Genomic DNA, 19,891 nt, shown 5'->3' on the forward strand with positions numbered 1-19,891 from the left:
CTTGCAGCTCAAGATTCTCAGTCTGAGGATCACTGCCATAAAGAATAATTAGACTTAAGGTAAGAATGGCCATACTGAGTCAAACTTCTTGTCCATCTAACCCAGTATCCTGTCTCCGACAGTGGGCAGTGCAGATGCTTCACAGGGAATGAACAGAACCTGTCAATTATAGAGTGATCCATCTCCTGTCATCTAGTCCCAGTGTCTGGCAGTCAGAGGTTTAAGGACACCCAGAGCACAGGGTTGCGTCCTGACCATCTTGGCTAATAGCCACTGATGGACCTGTCCTCCATGAACATATCGAATTCTTTTTTTAAACCTAGTTATACTTTAGACCTTCACAACATCCCCAGGCAACAAGTTCCACAGGTTGACTGTGTACTGCATGAAGTACTTCCTTTTTGGGTGTGTGTGCAGGCGGGGTTGTCTTTACACCTGCGGCCTTCTAACTTCATTGGGTGACCTCTGGTTCTTCTTATGTGAATAATTAATAAATATTTCCCCCTACGCTTTCTCCACACTATTCATAATATTACAAACCTCTCTCCTATCCCCCCATAGTAGTCTCTTTTCTAAACTGAACAGTCCTAGTCTTTTTAATCTCTCCTTGAATAAAAGTTGTTCCATACCCCTAACGACTTTTGTTTGCTTTTCTCTGTACCTTTCCCATTCATCTTCATTGAGATGGCAAGACCAGAACTGCATGCAGTATTCAAGGTGTGAGTGTACTATGCATTTATGTAGTGGCATTATATTTTCTGTCTTACCCCTTTCTAATGGTTCCTAACATTGTAATGGCAGTCAAAAAAGCTAACACATTGAGCAGATATTTTCAGAGAATTATTTGACTCCAAGATCTTTCTAGAGTGATAACAGCTAATTTAGACCCCATCATTTTTGTATGTATAGTCAGGATTATTTTTTCTAATCTGCATTACTTTGCACATATCAAACTTGAATTTTATTTGCTGTTTTGTTGACCAGTCACCCAGTTCTGTGAGGTTCCTTTGTAACTTCTTGCATCCGGTTTTGGACTTGCCTATCTTGAGTAACTTTGTCATCTGCAGATTTTGCCACCTTACTGTTTACCCCTTTTTCCAGATCATTGATAAATATGCTGAACAGCTCTGGTCCCAGTAGAGATCACTGGAGGACCCTGCTATTTACCTCTCAATTGTGAAAATTCGGCGTTTATTCCTACCCTTTGTTTTCTATCTTTTAACCAGTTACTGATCCATGAGAGTACCTTCTCTAATCCCATGACTGCTACTTTGTTTAAGAACCTAGTCAAAGACTTTCAGAAAGTCCCAATACACTGTCAACTGGATCACCCTTGTCCATGTGTGTGACACCCTCAAAGAATTCTAATAGTGAGGCATAATTTCCCTTTACAAAAACTGTGACTGTTCCCCAACATCGTGTTCATCTATGGGTCTGATAATTGTGTTCTTTACTGTAGCTTCAACAAATTTGCTGGATACTGAAGTTAGGCTTACCAGCCTATAAGTGCCAGGATTGCTTCTGGAGCCTTTTTTAAAAATCGGTGTTGTTAGCTGTCCTCCAGTCATCTGGTACAGAGGCTGATTTTAAGTGAATGGTTCACAGTTGGTAGTTCTGCAACTTCATATATGAATTCCTTCAGAACTCTTGGGTGAATACCGGCTGGTCTTAGTGACCTGTTCCTCGGGCCCTACCAAATTCATGGTCATAGGAATTTAAGGAGTACTTGTGGCACCTTAGAGACTAACAAATTTATTAGAGCATAAGCTTTTGTGAGCTACAGCTCACTTCATCGGATGCATTTGGTGGAAAAAACAGAGGAGAGATTTATATATACACACACACAGAACATGAAACAATGGATTTATCATACACACTGTAAGGAGAGTGATCACTTAAGATAAGCCATCACCAGCAGCAGGGGGGGAAAGGAGGAAAACCTTTCATGGTGACAAGCAAGGTAGGCTAATTCCAGCAGTTAACAAGAATATCAGAGGAACAGTGGGGGGTGGGGTTTTCCTCCTTTTTCCCCCCCCTGCTGCTGGTGATGGCTTATCTTAAGTGATCACTCTCCTTACAATGTGTATGATAAATCCATTGTTTCATGTTCTGTGTGTGTGTATATAAATCTCTCCTCTGTTTTTTCCACCAAATGCATCCGATGAAGTGAGCTGTAGCTCACGAAAGCTTATGCTCTAATAAATTTGTTAGTCTCTAAGGTGCCACAAGTACTCCTTTTCTTTTTGCGAATACAGACTAACACGGCTGCTACTCTGAAACCTGTCATAGGAATTTAAAAATCACAAATTTCATGATTTCATCTATTTAAATCTGAAATTTCATGGTGGTGTAATTGTAGGGGTTGTGACCCAAAAAGGAGTTTGGGGGGCTGGGTGTCACAAGGTTATTGTAGGGGGTGTTTCAGTACTGCTAGCCTTACTTCTGCACTGCTGCTGGCAGCGGCACAGCTTCTAGGGCTGAGCAGCTGGAGAGTGGCAGCTGCTGGCCGGGAGCCAAGCTCTGAATCATAGAATCATAGAATATCAGGGTTGGAAGGGACCCCAGAAGGTCATCTAGTCCAACCCCCTGCTCAAAGCAGGACCAAGTCCCAGTTAAATCATCCTAGCCAGGGCTTTGTCAAGCCTGACCTTAAAAACCTCTAAGGAAGGAGATTCTACCACCTCCCTAGGTAACGCATTCCAGTGTTTCACCACCCTCTTAGTGAAAAAGTTTTTCCTAATATCCAATCTAAACCTCCCCCATTGCAACTTGAGACCATTACTCCTCGTTCTGTCATCTGCTACCATTGAGAACAGTCTAGAGCCATCCTCTTTGAAACCCCCTTTCAGGTAGTTGAAAGCAGCTATCAAATCCCCCCTCATTCTTCTCTTCTGCAGACTAAACAATCCCAGCTCCCTCAGCCTCTCCTCGTAAGTCATGTGCTCTAGACCCCTAATCATTTTTGTTGCCCTTTGCTGTACTCTTTCCAATTTATCCACATCCTTCTTGTAGTGTGGGGCCCAAAACTGGACACAGTACTCCAGATGAGGCCTCACCAGTGTCGAATAGAGGGGAACGATCACGTCCCTTGATCTGCTCGCTATGCCCCTACTTATACATCCCAAAATGCCATTGGCCTTCTTGGCAACAAGGGCACACTGCTGACTCATATCCAGCTTCTCGTCCACTGTCACCCCTAGGTCCTTTGGCTCGGCAGCAGTTCTGCGGAATTCGGTCCCTAGTCTGTAGCGGTGCATTGGATTCTTCCATCCTAAGTGCAGGACCCTGCACTTATCCTTATTGAACCTCATTAGATTTCTTTTGGCCCAATCCTCCAATTTGTCTAGGTCCTTCTGTATCCTATCCCTCCCCTCCAGCGTATCTACCACTCCTCCCAGTTTAGTATCATCCGCAAATTTGCTGAGAGTGCAATCCACACCATCCTCCAGATCATTTATGAAGATATTGAACAAAACGGGCCCCAGGACCGACCCCTGGGGCACTCCACTTGACACCGGCTGCCAACTAGACATGGAGCCATTGATCACTACCCGTTGAGCCCGACAATCTAGCCAGCTTTCTACCCACCTTATAGTGCATTCATCCAGCCCATACTTCCTTAACTTGCTGACAAGAATGCTGTGGGAGACCGTGTCAAAAGCTTTGCTAAAGTCAAGAAACAATACATCCACTGCTTTCCCTTCATCCACAGAACCAGTAATCTCATCATAAAAGGAGATTAGATTAGTCAGGCATGACCTTCCCTTGGTGAATCCATGCTGACTGTTCCTGATCACTTTCCTCTCCTCTAAGTGCTTCAGGATTGATTCTTTGAGGACCTGCTCCATGATTTTTCCAGGGACTGAGGTGAGGCTGACCAGCCTGTAGTTCCCAGGATCCTCCTTCTTCCCTTTTTTAAAGATGGGCACTACATTAGCCTTTCCAGTCATCCGGGACTTCCCCCATTCGCCACGAGTTTTCAAAGATAATGGCCAAGGGCTCTGCAATCACAGCCGCCAATTCCCTCAGCACTCTCGGATGCAATTCGTCCGGCCCCATGGACTTGTGCACGTCCAGCTTTTCTAAATAGTCCCTAACCACCTCTATCTCTACAGAGGGCTGGCCATCTCTTCCCCATTTTGTGATGCCCAGCACAGCAGTCTGGGAGCTGACCTTGTTAGTGAAAACAGAGGCAAAAAAAGCATTGAGTACATTAGCTTTTTCCACATCCTCTATCACTAGCTTGCCTCCCTCATTCAGTAAGGGGCCCACACTTTCCTTGGCTTTCTTCTTGTTGCCAACATACCTGAAGAAACCCTTCTTGTTACTCTTGACATCTCTTGCTAGCTGCAGCTCCAGGTGCGATTTGGCCCTCCTGATATCTTTCCTACATGCCCGAGCAATATTTTTATACTCTTCCCTGGTCATATGTCCAAGCTTCCACTTCTTGTAAGCTTCTTTTTATGTTAAGATCCGCTAGGATTTCACCATTAAGCCAAGCTGGTCGCCTGCCATATTTACTATTCTTTCGACTCATCGGGATGGTTTGTCCCTGTAACCTCAACAGGGATTCCTTGAAATACAGCCAGCTCTCCTGGACTCCCTTCCCTTTCATGTTAGTCCCCCAGGGGATCCTGGCCATCTGTTCCCTGAGGGAGTCAAAGTCTGCTTTCCTGAAGTCCAGGGTCCGTATCCTGCTGCTTACCTTTCTTCCCTGCGTCAGGATCCTGAACTCAACCAACTCATGGTCACTGCCTCCCAGATTCCCATCCACTTTTGCTTCCCCCACTAATTCTACCCGGTTTGTGAGCAGCAGGTAAAGAAAAGCGCTCCCCCTAGTTGGCTCCCCTAGCACTTGCACCAGGAAATTGTCCCCTACGCTTTCCAAAAACTTCCTGGATTGTCTATGCACCGCTGTATTGCTCTCCCAGCAGATATCAGGAAAATTAAAGTCACCCATGAGAATCAGGGCATGCGATCTAGTAGCTTCCGTGAGTTGCCGGAAGAAAGCCTCATCCACCTCATCCCCCTGGTCCGGTGGTCTATAGCAGACTCCCACCATGACATCACTCTTGTTGCACACACTTCTAAACTTAATCCAGAGACACTCAGGTTTTTCCACAGTTTCGTACCGGAGCTCTGAGCAGTCATACTGCTCCCTTACATACAGTGCTACTCCCCCACCTTTTCTGCCCTGCCTGTCCTTCCTGAACAGTTTATAACCATCCATGACTGTACTCCAGTCATGTGAGTTATCCCACCAAGTCTCTGTTATTCCAATCACGTCATAATTCCTTGACATCACCAGGACCTCCAGTTCTCCCTGCTTGTTTCCAAGGCTTTGTGCATTTGTATATAAGCACTTGAGATAACCTGTTGATCGCCCCTCATTCCCACTATGAGGCAGGAGCCCTCCCCTCACAGACATTCCTGCCTGTGCTTCCTCCCGGTATCCCGCTTTCCCACTTACCTCAGGGCTTTGGTCTCCTTCCCCCGGTGAACCTAGTTTAAAGCCCTCCTCACTAGGTTAGCCAGCCTGCTGGCAAAGATGTTCTTCCCTCTCTTCGTAAGATGGAGCCCATCTCTGCCCAGCACTCCTCCTTCATGGAACACCATCCCATGGTCAAAGAATCCAAAGCCTTCTCTCCGACACCACCTGCGTAGCCATTCGTTGACCTCCACGATTCGACGGTCCCTATCCAGGCCTTTTCCTTCCACGGGGAGGATGGACGAGAACACCACTTGCGCCTCCAACTCCTTTATCCTTCTTCCCAGAGCCACGTAGTCCGCAGTGATCCGCTCAAGGTCATTCTTGGCAGTATCATTGGTGCCCACGTGGAGAAGCAGGAAGGGGTAGCGATCCGAGGGCTTGATGAGTCTCGGCAGTCTCTCCGTCACATCACGAATCTTAGCCCCTGGCAAGCAGCAGACTTCTCGGTTTTCCCGGTCAGGGCGGCAGATAGATGACTCAGTCCCCCGGAGGAGAGAGTCCCCGACCACCACCACCCGCCTTCTCCTCTTGGGAGTGGTGGTCGTGGAACCTCCAACCTCAGGACATCGCATCTCATGCCTCCCAACCAGCGGAGTCTCCTTCTGCTTTCTCCCCCCAGACATATCATCTGGTCCACTCTCCGCATTGGTACCTGTGGAGAGAACATGAAAGCGGTTAGTTAGCTCTGAAGGCAGAGCAGCCGTCAGCAGCAGCAGCACAGAGTAAGGATGTCATGGCATGGTATGGTATGGTATTGCCACCCTTACTTCTGTGCTGCTGTCTGCAGAGCTGGGCCCTCAGTAAGCAGCCACCTCTCTCTGGCCACCCAGTTCTGAAGGTAGCACAGAAGTAAGTGTGGTAATACAGTGAGCACCTCCTGCTCCCCCCACCATAACCTTGTGACCCTGCTGCAACTCCTTTTGGGTCAGGACCCCCAATTTGAGAAATTCTGGTTCTCCTCTCCCCTGGTGAAATCTATATATAGTATGGGGGGGAAGCACACAAGACCAGATTTCATGGGGGGAAGGGGGAGGAGAGGGAGATCAGATTTCATGCTCAGTGATGCATTTTTTCATGGTTAATTTGGTAGAGCCCTACCTTTTACTGTTTAACTAGTCAGTTTGTTCCAAATTTCCTCTATTGACGATGCCTCAATCTGGGATAATTCCTCAGATATGTCACACTTTTTTTAAAAAAAAAAAAGGCTCAGGTGTGGGAATATCCCTTACATCTTCTGCAGTGAAGACAGATGCAAAGAATTCATGGGCAGCGGGTATAATAGTCCAGGGACGGTTTGGTCTTCTCTCACGCTGCCGCTGACCCACCACTAGACACCTGAGCTGTAGTGGTCCCACCCCTTCCCCGAGGCCCCCACCACCTGCTGCTGTCTCCTCGGGGGATGGGGGAGTGACACAGGGAGCCAGCAGTGGGTGGGGAAGTGAGGAGGCTCCAGCTGGCGGGCCAGCCCAGCACTTGGGGGTGGGGGGAGGCTGGGGCTCCTCTGGTCCCATGGGGGCCCCTCAGGGCTTCTGTTAGGGGGTGGGGGGCCTGGGGCAGAAGGGGTGGGGCTGGTGGGCTAGCCTCCCCAAAGCAGGGTTTCATCTGGTGCCCATGAAAGAATTCATTTAGCTTTTATGCAATGGTCTTGTTTTCCTTGAGTGCTGCTTTAGCACCTTGATCATCCAGTGGCCCCACTGATTGTTTGGCAGTCTTCCTACTTCTGATGTACTTAAACATTTTTTTTTTTGCTGTTTGTGTTTTAATTCTTTTTTTGGCTTGCCTAATTATAGACTTTAAGGCTGACTTGTCTGGATTAGTTGGACACTAATGCATAGCTAAAGGGGATTGAAATCACTTTTGTGTTAAGTGCTCATTCATTTGAAGCTCTACACCCAATAAGCCTAGAAACAATATTGTAAATACTGGTCTCCTATCCATTTATTACATAGAATACCAGAATTAAGATGAGTAGATTCAGTAACTAATATGAACAACTTGTTCTTAATGCTGTGTAGGCATAAGCATGTAAAATGTAAATCTGATTCTCATATGACCATATGATTACGCAGCAGAAAGTGTTCTCTGATCAGATGAGTGATACTTATTACAAGTGTGTGTGTGTTGTCACGCTCTTGAGTAAGATGTCTTTATGCCTGACTTTACTGCTGTGCATCTTCAAGTCCAGGTAACTTACTGTGGTCCCTTTATTCCGAATAATACAACAGGATTGTGACTTCCCTTGCCAACTCCTTGTGGCACTTTTACCTTGTGGCAGTGAACTGTTACATGCTGCTAGGCTCACAAAGGAGGTTTGCAAAACAGTGGACCAACCCAATTCTAGGGAAGTGCCATTGTGATAAAACATCATAACTTTGAACTTTTCTTCCAGGAGGTGGTGATGCTGCTCTTACAGTATGATGCTGATACTTCTCTTGTTAACGGGGGTGGACAGACAGCAAGAGATGTTACACAAGATAAAGAAATCAAAAATATGCTGGAAGGTAACTTCCTGTGTCTCTTCACTGCCTTTCATAAGCACTTATAGCTCTGAAGAAAGCTGCTTCACCTACAAGTTCACTTGATTTCAAAGTAGCTTCTGGTTCAAAACTAATTAAAAAAAACAAAACTACTAATTTTTAGTCGCTTCTGTTTGTAAAAGAACACTGACCAGTCAGTACAACAGGGCTGTTTTAGTGCCTTTGAAAGAAGCCTTAAAAATTATTTGTAAATGCTGTTTCTGATCAAAGTCAGGGCCTTAAAGGCAACGCTTCCCCCAGCCCTTTAATGAGGTGCACTTTGTGTAGCACTCAAAGCCCTAGCTCGCCGCATAGGGGAAAGTAATCCAAGCACATGCTGATAACAAAAGCAGCTTTGTGTGTAACAAGATGGGATATAAACCACTTCACTTGAATGCAAACATAATTTCTAGCATTTTGCAAAGATGGTGGGCAAACCTGCTCAGACATCAGTGACTCTGCTAGGTGTCAGAGGAATTGGAAACAGATTTGAGGATCTTTCCTGCAACTCTTCTTCTCTAAACACTATCTAGTGGTTAGAGAATAATAATAATTTCTCCACTCTAAAGTTATCACCTACAAAGAGGCTAGGTAGGTTGTAGGGCACCTTCGCAGGGGAATAGAAAAGGGAAATCTGCCCAATTTAACTTTTGAGTACCAAATGGCCAATGGGAGAAGACTCTCTGAATCATTCACAAACTTACCAGGTCTTGCTCTGGATGATTTCAGCTCTGAAAGTGGAGTCCTATCCAAGTGATTTTTGAGTCTCCAGCCTGAGATGAAGCAAAAAGGTGTGACTTCCAGAGAACAGGTGCTTGACATTTTTTGAAAATCTGACCTTAAAGGTGTCAAAAGCTGAATACCCAAAATTGATTTACTTTTTAAAGTCTTGACCAATACTGCTTTCAAAAAGCAAGTATGTTTTATGTATTGATTCACTACTATGCTATCTGCAAACAAAGAGTAAGAAAATAACTATCACTTAGCCCCAGTATTGCCACCAGGAATACTTTTTAGGTGGGGGTTCTCGACAACATAACCCTGAATAGACTTTATGAATAATTGATTTTATTCAAATGTAATTCTTTAATTTGAACAGATTGGTACATGTGGCTCTTAAATTCAAAAGTAAGGACTGGAAAACTAAAAATTTCCAGATGAAATCATTCCAAGCAGTACTTTTTCCAGAAAACATGCTATTCCTTAATTGTACATGAGATTACAGGCAATTCTCATAAACAGATGCTCTAAAGATAAACTCTTAAAATGAGTGCACTTGGTAATTCTCCTCAAGGTGAAGCATTTATTAAAGCCCTTATTAATCTGGCTAACAATGTCAGTTTCACAGTTGTTGCTATGGTTACAATCGGACAGCATGTGTCTGAAAACCAAGACTTCCTAAAAGTCTGATTAACCTGCGGGGGGATTTACTTTTTCCCTTAAATCCAATTAAATTTATTAAAACACTTGATCCAATTCTGCTGTCCTCAGTAAATGAAAACAAATTTACCAGTGGGATTTATCATGACACATTTATTAGGGCAACAAGATAATTCTCTGGTAAAAACTTCCATTGTATACAGAAATAACGCATACATATGCAACTGTTTCTACACTAAGGGCCTGGGTGCCTGTGGGTTGTGTTTTTGTTTGTTTGTTTTTGTTTTTTTTGGAGAGAGGATCAAAGCACCCCATCTCTGCCTGAAGTCCAATGAGTTGCTTAGCACTCTTGGAAAAACAGGTCCAAATCCTACAATTGTGCCTAAACCTCTGGCTCCATAACTTGGAATGCCTGGAGTACATATCAATGTGTAAACTGAGGAATTCCTGAGCTTTGTCCTCTATAGCACAGATAAGCTTGTCTACATCCTTCTGTTATATAGATAAATCAGTTTTGGTATCTGTAAATAACAAGAAGTTGAAACAATAGCATCATTTTAATTTGTCAAATGATTATGCCAGTTTCATGCATCTGAAGTCAAGACATGTGAATAAATTACTTAAATAGTAATACCTAGCGCTCTTTTCACTGCTCCTTGAAAACAAACCATTCTTTTCAGAGTGTGTTTAAAAAAAAAGTGTACAAAGCTTGAAGGAGAACTGTGTAGTATGGATTGTATTTAAAGCAAGACTTTTTTGCATTGGCTCTTTTAGACACTAACTCATCAGGGCTTGAAAAATCTTAGCCCTCATGGTTGGGAAGAGAACTTTCCAAATGTGAATAGCATAAACCAATGCTGTGCCATCATCTCAAGTCTGCAGTCAGCTCCACTGCTGGTGCTCATAGCATGGATAAGCACCGGTTGGTACTGCTTGACGGGGGAGGAGGTCTTTTTTCTTCAAAGATATTGGAGCAGGATGCGAATGCAGTCGAGAGGAGTAAACTAGCGAAGACTTCCCAACCAGACCACTGCAACCAGGAAGAAAGGGGGGGGGAAATAGCAGATTCCCCCATGCAACACTGTAGCAGCCACAGAACTTTGATGGCATAGTAGAAAATGTGCACTTTTTTAGGAGCCCTCTGATGGTAGGGGTCAGAGGGAGTGGGAGTGGGTTGTGTCATGGAAGCTTCAAATAGCTTATTTTTCATATCCAGCTCTAGCTAATGAATGGATCCCTCAAGCAGAGTTAAGAGTCAGCACTTTAGTCATAGTGCCATGGTGGAGTTTTGGCTTCTTAAGTAGGCTATTTTCATAAATTAGGCCCGTGGTCTTCTGCTGTACCTAGTAAGTTTGTTGCTAGTTATTGGGTGCCTGATTAAAATCTCTTAGCCCAGTATGTGGGTATACAGTTTGTTGTAGAAGGCTGCGAGAGATTGACAGGTTAAACTGGAGAAGGATGAGACTTTTGTGGGGGGAAAAAGTTAGTGGTAAGATAGAGAAGGGGAACAGAGGGGAGAGAAGATCTTTTTATAGGAAGGGAAAGAAAGTATAATATCCAAGATGCAAGGTAGGGCTGGTTAAATAGTGTTGGTCAAATATTACCACTGAACTTTTCCCAGTATTCATTGGGAAAAAAAATAGGACAAATACTTCTTGCACTGTTGAACCTCTACTTGGTAAATGTTTGAATACTTGAGTAACTTCACAATTCTGCAGTGATTTGTCACCTTTTAGACTTGTGCATGGTATTTAATTGACTCTGGAAGTCATGGCTCTGTAAGTGCATTTCACCCTGTCTGGTAGGCATAGCCCTCAAGTTAACAAGTGTTGAGGAAACTGTAGACCCTGTATACTGTGCTTGAACATTCTTCATTAGACAGATATCACTTTGCTGATGCATGTGTTCCTCTGAGACTACAACTGTGGTTGCTAAAACTATTTTCACTTTGAAAACAGCAGTGGAAAGGACACAAGAAAGGAAACTGGAAGAACTGCTTTTAGGAGCAGCAAGAGAAGGGGATACTGCAAAACTCTCAGCACTGGTAAGAATTTGAGATGTTGTTCGCTACATATGCTACCTTCACACCCCGCACCGCTATTGTAGGCAACAGTCTAAAGTACAGTGCTTCCTTACCATTAGTACTCTCCTTTTTATTACAACAGATTAAGATGCAAAATTTTCAAGTGTTTTTTCTAATATCCTTCTTGAGTTAGCTAAAGGATACTGTGAAGTGCTGCTTGTTAAACTTCTGCAGTACCTCAGTCATAAGGCTTACCATGAGAATTATCTGCTTCAACTGAAATTAGTATAGTACATGACAAACATTAGTGAGTATAAAATGCATGAATGCAACACTAAGTCTGAGACTTCAAAAACACACAATGAATCTGAGGTGTATCTTCAACCACAAAACAAATTCTTCCCCTTGTGTATATTGCGATACTTGCAGCCAGCAACAGATGCTGATTCTGTGTCTCCAAGAGAAACGGGTCTGGCAATGCTGCTACTCTGATCTCCAAGGAACACGTTGGTGCTAGTGGATGTAACATCTATACTGAACCAATGTCCCTGGGGTTAACAGCCGCTTTCCTGCTGGAGGTGCTGGGCCTTGGATGAGACGGCAAACTAAAATTGATTACATGTAGTGATTGAAGTTTTTTTGTTTTGTAATGTGAAACTTCTGGTACTCATTCACTACATATTGAAAGTTTGCAGATTGAGTAAATCAAAATGTCTTAGATGTGTGGCTAGGAAATACAAATTTTTTCACCTGTTTTTCTGAAATGGTTGGGAGAATGAGTTTCTAAAACAATTCTACTGAAGTAAGGTCAAATATGAAACTTAGTTCAAATGGTATCTTTTTGGTAAAGTTGTAAGCCCATCTTGTTTTAAGACTTTGAACTAGTCACATTTTATGACACATGAAATCCAGAAACATCAAGTGTGTTGCAATAAATTGACAATCTATAGAGGTGTGACCTCTACCAATAAGGTTACCAACAGAATTTTATTAAAGATAAACTGACTGCATACTTTGAAGCTTCTTAAGAAGCTTTCCAACCACTACCTGAATGAGGAAATGGTTCTACCACTTGTATTTTTCTTGACTATGTACCCTTCTCAGTCCAGTTATAAATCCGTTCCCTTCCAGTTCTATCTGGGGCTGCTAATTACTTAGAATATTCCTGTCCTTAGTCTTGATGGACTTCTGTAGCCTGTGTACATGCAGGATGTCTGAGCTGATCAGTGTTCCCCTCTGGCCTTATCTATTAACATAGTGGTTCTCAAACTATGCAGTGGGCTCCCAAAGGAGGCACAAGAATGTGTCAAGGGAGGTGTGAGCTGTGTGCTTTGTTTTGGAAGAGCTCTGACTGTCAGCCTTGGGTGGCTGGGGTTTGTGCAGAAGGGCCGTGCACACCCAGAAGGTGGGGATAAAGGGCCTCTCCCTGCCCCATTCCTCACTGGGAGGTAGCAGGGCTCTGGCTGTCCGCCCCGGGGTGGCAGTAGCCGTGCAGAAGTAAGGGTTGCAATGGGGTGCGAAGTCTTCTGCGAAAAGTGATATTGATGAATACTACTACTTCTGTGCTGCCATTGACGGGGCGCTGCCTTCAGAGCTGGCTGCCCAGCCAGCAGCCGCTGCTCTCCCAGCTTCAGAGCTGCGTGGCGATATATGTACAGGGGCTGGGGAGAAGAGATGTAAATAACTACCAACACAAAAAAGGAGGCCTGATCAAATAAGCTGTTGAGAGCCACTGTATTAACTCAAATAGTTTCAAAAGAGTAGGGAACTCTCATGTTAGCTGTCTCTACTAGCCATGTGCAATGTTCCAGAAGACACATTGGTTTTCTCTTGAATCTGCTAAAATCTTTTTTTTCATGTATTTGTTACTCTGCTGCCTAAGGAACAGAATAATCCCTTCCCTAATGAGTTAAGGTTTTCCTGTGAATCTTGTCTTTCATGCACTGGGTTTTTATTAGCAATTGCTTCCGAGTTTTCCTATTGAGGTTTTTTATACTCCTTCCAGACATGCTTCTGAACAAAATGAGGATATCTTGGTCATAAGTGATAGAATTACAGATTCAGTGAACTGGACGCTGACTTCTTAAATTTTATTTATTTAATTTATTTTTTGTAGTATTGTCCTTAACTTACAGAACCTTTTACCATAGGGCTTCTGATTTTTAGAATTCTCTAAAAACTCAATTTCTGTTGCCTTCCTGTTCTCAAAGGAACCAAAAATATTTAAACTATTAAGAGTACCATAGAAATGCAGCCAGTTCTGTGCTACATTGCACATGGGAGATGGGAAGGGGAAGCTTAAGCTAAGAACATAGGGAAGTAGCTACTTGTAACTGAACCTCTAACTTGGCTGCTGTAGCCCTTCTGCTTCCCATAGCATGACCCCCTTTCATCACCCCTAATTTTCAGTGTCTACATTTCAAGATTTCGGGGCAGGGAGCAGATACTTGACCATAAATCACTCAGGCTATATGTAGTGCAAGAGGAAAACTAAATTAACCTGTAAATATAAGTCTGGTTTTTTTTTAGTTAAACAGGCCAAAGCCTCCTGATATTAACTGTGCTGATCAGATGGGAAATACACCATTACATTGTGCAGCATACCGTGCCCACAAGCACTGTGCCTTAAAACTTCTAAAAAATGGTGCAGACTCTAAAATCAGAAACAAAAATGGTAAGTAAAGTTCTTAGTTTAAATGTGAAGCAAAGGAACTAAACCAGTGTCATTTTATGGTTGTACTTGTTAGCCACTGCTTAACTGTTAAGTGCGAGTTAGGCCTTGTTTGTATGGTGCAGCAATGTGAACTGCAGGCTATAAATTCTAATACAGTGGTTCTCAAACCTTTTTTTGGATCACTTGAAAATTGCTGAGGGTCTCAGCAGACCACTTAATGATCTTTCCAAATGTTGTTTGTACTGCTGGCTAACTATTGTATAGCACTTTGATATTTTAATATCAGTACTTACTTTTCGAATGTGATGGATGTGCCCTCTCTCCCCCCCCCCCCCATGGCAGCCCCTGAGAGGGAGGGGGGTGAGGTCTCTCCTTCTCTTCCCCCGCCACGGCAGTCCCCAAGATGAGGCTGGGAAGGAGGGGCGGTCTCTCCCCTGCCACAGCAACCACAGAGCTGAGTCTGGGAAGGTGGGCCATCTCTCCCCAGCAACCGCAGCCCTGGAGCTGGGGAAGTCTCCTCTTTCTCTGGCTGCTGCAGCCCTGCACATCCCAAATTGCTCCCACCCCCTCTTTTCAGCCCCTTGCCCCCTCCTACCTAACCCCTATTCCCCCCCCCCAAGGCCATTACCTCACCTTACATGTGCGTCTTCTCCAGGGGTCCAGGCACCTAATTAGTGCAGCCACACCTGTGCGGTTCCACTAATTAGGTGGGTGGCCCTTCATTCTTTTGTGTGGTCACCCAGATGTGCACTTTAGAGGGGACTATCTGCGGACCACCTGAATGGAGCTCGTGGACCACTGGTGGTCCATGGACAGTTTGAGAACCTCTGTTCTAATGCACACCAATGTGTTGCATGCTAACTGGCTTGTGAAGACCCTGTTGAGGTATACTAAAAGTTCCCTATTGCACTCTAACTTGTGTGCTAAATTAAAATGCAATAGGGAGCTATTAGTGCTCACCAGCAGTCTCTGCAGGAGCCAGTTAGTGTGCAACATGTTGGTGTGCATTAGAATTCACACCCCTACAGTCTGTCGCTGCACCACATAGATGGGTTCTGAGTCACTTTTTGCTAACTCTGCCAGAGATGAGCATTGCAGTGTAAAAGCAGAGGATAAAATTTTCAGTTCATTGAAAGTTATTGGGACTGATGCTCCTGTGTCACTTCAGGTTCTCTTGACAATCCCACTTGTAAAGTTTATCTTGTCACTTTTTTTATTAAATTGACTGTAACACTCTGGGTAAATTACCAATAAATAACTGGCAGATGTTGACTAGAATAAAATTAGGCTTTTATAATCCAGCAAAACTCTTCCTTACCAATTCTAGCAAAATTCAGTTTGCCCACAGTTTTAGAATAACAAATATAATTTGTTGGTCAATTAAGAATTGCTCTTGTCTGGCAAGTGAGCAAATCTTGTAAGGTTCAGAAGGTGTCTCACTATAGGAAGTGAATCATAGCTAGTATACCACTCTCCTGCCAGCTGTTCTTTCTATCGATAATGTTCAAATAAGCAAATGATTGCCATTGCTTTCCCTCTGAGCTAGATAGAAACCTTATGCCATATTAAATGAATCCAGTGTAATTACTACATTATACCTATCCACAGCATTAAAGATCTGTTGTAGGACATAACTCCTAATTAAAGCTAAACTCTCTTCTGGATTTTATTTTGGTTATTAAACAGACCAGACGCCGTTTGATCTAGCCCAAGGTGCAGAAATGAAACAGATACTTGGAGGAAACATTGGAAAGGTGGGTACAAAAGATTCTATATTAAACTGTTCAAGAAACAATCAGTTTGATTAGTTTTTTTTAAATATTTTTTTATATAGGTGATCAACAAACGCCTGAAACGATATGAAGGTCTCCTGTGGAAGGTATGTTTTCTTTTACTTTCTCTTTTTTCATAATGTATAAAACAACCCAAACACTGTTTTCCAAGTCTATCCCTGCAGATTGTATTCTCCCCTTCTTGAGAGGGGGTTGATTTATGATGGCTTTTCTGTGATATCTTGACAGGTGCATTACAGCACACTTCCAAAACTAATCCTCGGATAGGTTTCCGAGTAGCAGCCGTGTTAGTCTGTATCCACAAAAAGAAAAGGAGTACTTGTGGCACCTTAGAGACTAACACATTTATTTGAGCATAAGCTTTCGTGAGCTACAGCTCACTTCATCGGATGCCTGTAGTGGAAAATACAGTGGGGAGATTTATACACACAGAGAACATGAAACAATGGATGTTACCATACAGACTGTAACAAGAGTGTAAGATAAAGTGAGCTATTACCAGCAGGAGAGCGGGGCAGGGGAAACCTTTTGTTGTGGTGATCAAGGTGGACCATTGTAGCTCATGAAAGCTTATGCTCAAATTTGTTAGTCTCTAAGGTGCCACAAGTACTCCTTTTCTTTTTGCTAATCCTCAGACAGGAAGGCTGGTTCTGGATTTAGGACATCTAGGTACAATATCTGGCTCAGCCACAGGCTCCCTGTGACCTTGGACAAGTCTTGCTTCATCTACCCCATGTCACAGTTCCCATCTGTACAATGGGGATAGTACTTGCCTACCTTTTAAAGATCAACTCCATTAATAAATGAGCTTTGCTTCTACTACAGTTTTGAAGGCCACATAAATATCTAAGTAATCTGACTACTGGTTCACTGGTATTCAGTATTATCCATAGGATAGAGCCTATTCCTTGAAAACTGAATTATAGGGAAGATGGTAATAAAAGCTTACAAACATTTCTGTTCTGTATATCCCCAAAAGATGTTTTAGCTCTCCTGATTTATTATAGGGAAAATCTTTATGTAACTCCTCTCTATCCTATAAAGATGTGTTTAAGTACAATACATGAAGCAACTTTACTCTTCAGAAGTTCTTTTGAGATGTATATATTTTTAAAAATCTTATAAATACTTTGGCTTAAACCAAAGTTCAGTTTAATAGTAATTCACAAAGTTGGTTAACTGCCTATACAGAATCATTTATTTACACCCTAAAAACCAAAATATTAAGCTGCAGCTTGTAAAGTGCACTCTCCTCATGATATCTAATGGCGATTAAAAGCCTTGATTTTTAGGCATCTCTTAACATTGCTATAAACTCTTAAAAGCAAACACTACTGTGCAGATGGCAACCCTCCAGGTTACTTCCTGCTATCTGGATTTCATCCTCAATTTCTTTGTTGCATGTGTCAGATTGTCTAGATGAGTTACTTTTTGATTATGGTAATAGGTAAGAAACCTTTCTGGTAGGTACTAACAACCACTCCAGTATAAGGGATCAAACATGTGGATAGCCATATTGAGTGCTGAACTACAACAAAGCTAAACTTAATTGACCAGGAAGGTTCCTATTGAGTAACAATGTTCATTAAAACTCCATAAATGTTGTTGTCTTTGTGGATACAACCAAACCTGTACTTGGTTTTTATAAATGGTCTCCCACTTCTTGGGGAAGGAAATAGAATAGTTGAAAAAACATACTGAATTAATGTTCAGAGTTTTAATAGATATAGCTCTTCGATCACATTTGAAGTAAAATAAATAAAATTGCAAGCTATAAGTAATGTAGACTGTTAACTGATAGCAATACTTGGTGGCTATCAGGAGTAGCCATGGGCTTTGAAATGACTGACATTCTCTTTTAGAGTTCAAGGTTTTTTGGCTGGAAACTTTACTGGGTAGTACTAGAACATGGAGTCCTTTCTTGGTATTGCAAACAGTAAGTGTCACACTTAATTTCTTGATAATTAGAAACTTAATGACCCTTACCTTTCCAATTTAAAATTTATTTATTTTAAATCTTCTAAAGGGCTGATGCAGTAAATAATGATCATCGCCAAGGATGCAAGCACCTAACACAAGCTGTCTGCACGGTAGGATGTGAAGCAGGGCTTCTAAAATACCAGTCATACGCTGGTATTGTGCACATAAAGATTATGAATTCTTTGGCTAAGTCACTACATATGGTTTCTGGCTCAGTTCCTTCAATATTTTCCAGATCACTGTGGCTTAGACAACTTCCCATATTTCATAGATAATATATAGTACAGAATCATCATTTTGTTTGTAATATGTGACATGAAATAACACTTTTACAAAGGATTTTACCCTTTTGGTAACTAAGGGCTAGGTCTATGCTTACAGCAGTGTAGAGTACAGGCACTACAGGTGTGTGTACATGCCACAGTGCACGGCAGGCTGTGTCCATGCTGTCATCGCATGGCGCTGCTATATGCTGCAGCTAAAGGCTCTGGCAGGGGGAGGCAGTCGGACACTACACAGCTTAAAAGTACCAAGCTAGGTATGGGAGGCATTATTTGGGCATGTAGAAAGCCATGTGTAGAATGTATACTCTGGGGGCTCAGGTAATAAGCAATAAATATAAGAAGTTGGGAGGGGGACTATTCCAGTTGCTTTGAGCCTATATCTCAAGTCTGCAATATCGGGTTTAAAAAAAAAAAACCTCCCCTCTTTAACTCTTAATTGAAATAATCTTAAACTATAACCTAGTTATACCTGTTGTCTAAAGAGTGTGAAAAACTGTTAGACTTCTGGCAAAAAATTTACAGTGAAATGGAGCTACCTGTGATTATTTTTTAATAAAGCAAAAGCCAACCATTTATGCTTATTTTTAAAAGGCAAAACTTCTGAAATATGGTGCTCAATATATGCCTCTAGCAAAACTTAATCTATTTGCATTAATGACTTAATAATTTCAATGCTTGTGTATGTACATTACGGGGGGGGGGAGTGTATGTATCCTGTGCTGTAGTGGTGAAGAACTTTCCCTAGTGCTACACATAGGGGTGAGAGTATAAAGGGCAGAGACGGCACTGCTCCTCTAGTTCCTTCTTGCATCCATAGCTGCGTCGTTCACAAGGCCGGGTAACTACAGGCCTGTTAGTTTGACATCTGTAGTATGCAAGGTGCTGGAAAAAATTTTGAAGGAGAAAATAGTTAAGGACATTGAAGTCAATAGTAAATGGGATAAAATACAACATGGTTTTACAAAAGGTAGATCGTGTCAAACCAACCTAATCTCCTTCTTTTTGAGAAAGTAACAATTTTTTTAGACAAAGGAAACGCAGTGGATCTAATTTACCTAGATTTCAGTAAGGTGTTTGATACCATGCCACATAGGGAATTATTAGTTAAAGTGGAAAAGAGGGGGATCAATATGAACATCAAAAGGTGGATAAGGAATTTGGTTAAAGGGGAGACTACAACGGGACTACTGCTGAAAGGCAAACTGTCAGGCTGGAGGGAGGTTACCAGTGGAGTTCCTCAGGGATCGGTTTTGGGACCAATCTTATTTAATCTTTTTATTACTGACCTTGGCACAAAAAGTGGGAGTGTGCTAATAAAGTTTGCAGATGATACAAAGTTGGGAGCTATTGCCAATTCAGAGAAGGATCGGGATATTATACAGGAGGATTTGGATGACTTTGTAAACTGGAATAATAGTAATAGGAATAAATTTAATAGTGAGAAGTGTAAGGTTATGCATTTAGGGATTAATAACAAGAATTTTAGTTATAAGCTGGGGACACATCAATTAGAAGTAATGGAAGAGGAGAAGGACCTTGGAGTATTGGTTGATCATAGGATGACTGAGTTGCCAATGTGATATGACTGTGAAAAAAGCTAATGCGGTTTTGGGATGCATCAGGAGAGATTTCCAGTAGGGATAAGGAGGTGTTAGTACCATTATACAAGGCACTGGTGAGACCTCACCTGGAATACTGTGTGCAGTTCTGGTCTCCCATGTTTAAAAAAGATGAATTCAAACTGGAACAG

The 19,891-nt window shown here is 42.6% G+C and overlaps 1 protein-coding gene across 4 annotated transcripts in view; it reads left to right on the forward strand.

Annotated features, from left to right (window-relative positions):
• Positions 1–19,891, forward strand: part of OSBPL1A (oxysterol binding protein like 1A) — a 158,366-nt gene that overhangs the window by 24,807 nt on the left and 113,668 nt on the right. For all 4 annotated transcript variants that reach the window (XM_038390999.2, XM_038390998.2, XM_043507971.1 and 1 more), the window contains exons 5-11: positions 7,881–7,992; positions 11,346–11,431; positions 13,940–14,084; positions 15,771–15,838; positions 15,919–15,963; positions 17,740–17,813; positions 17,904–17,967. In XM_038390999.2, the coding sequence (XP_038246927.1) occupies positions 7,881–7,992; positions 11,346–11,431; positions 13,940–14,084; positions 15,771–15,838; positions 15,919–15,963; positions 17,740–17,813; positions 17,904–17,967 (594 nt within the window). The remainder of the gene's footprint in view (positions 1–7,880; positions 7,993–11,345; positions 11,432–13,939; positions 14,085–15,770; positions 15,839–15,918; positions 15,964–17,739; positions 17,814–17,903; positions 17,968–19,891) is intronic.

The sequence above is a fragment of the Dermochelys coriacea genome, chromosome 2, assembly GCF_009764565.3.
Source record: "Dermochelys coriacea isolate rDerCor1 chromosome 2, rDerCor1.pri.v4, whole genome shotgun sequence".
NCBI classification, from domain to species: Eukaryota; Metazoa; Chordata; order Testudines; family Dermochelyidae; genus Dermochelys; species Dermochelys coriacea.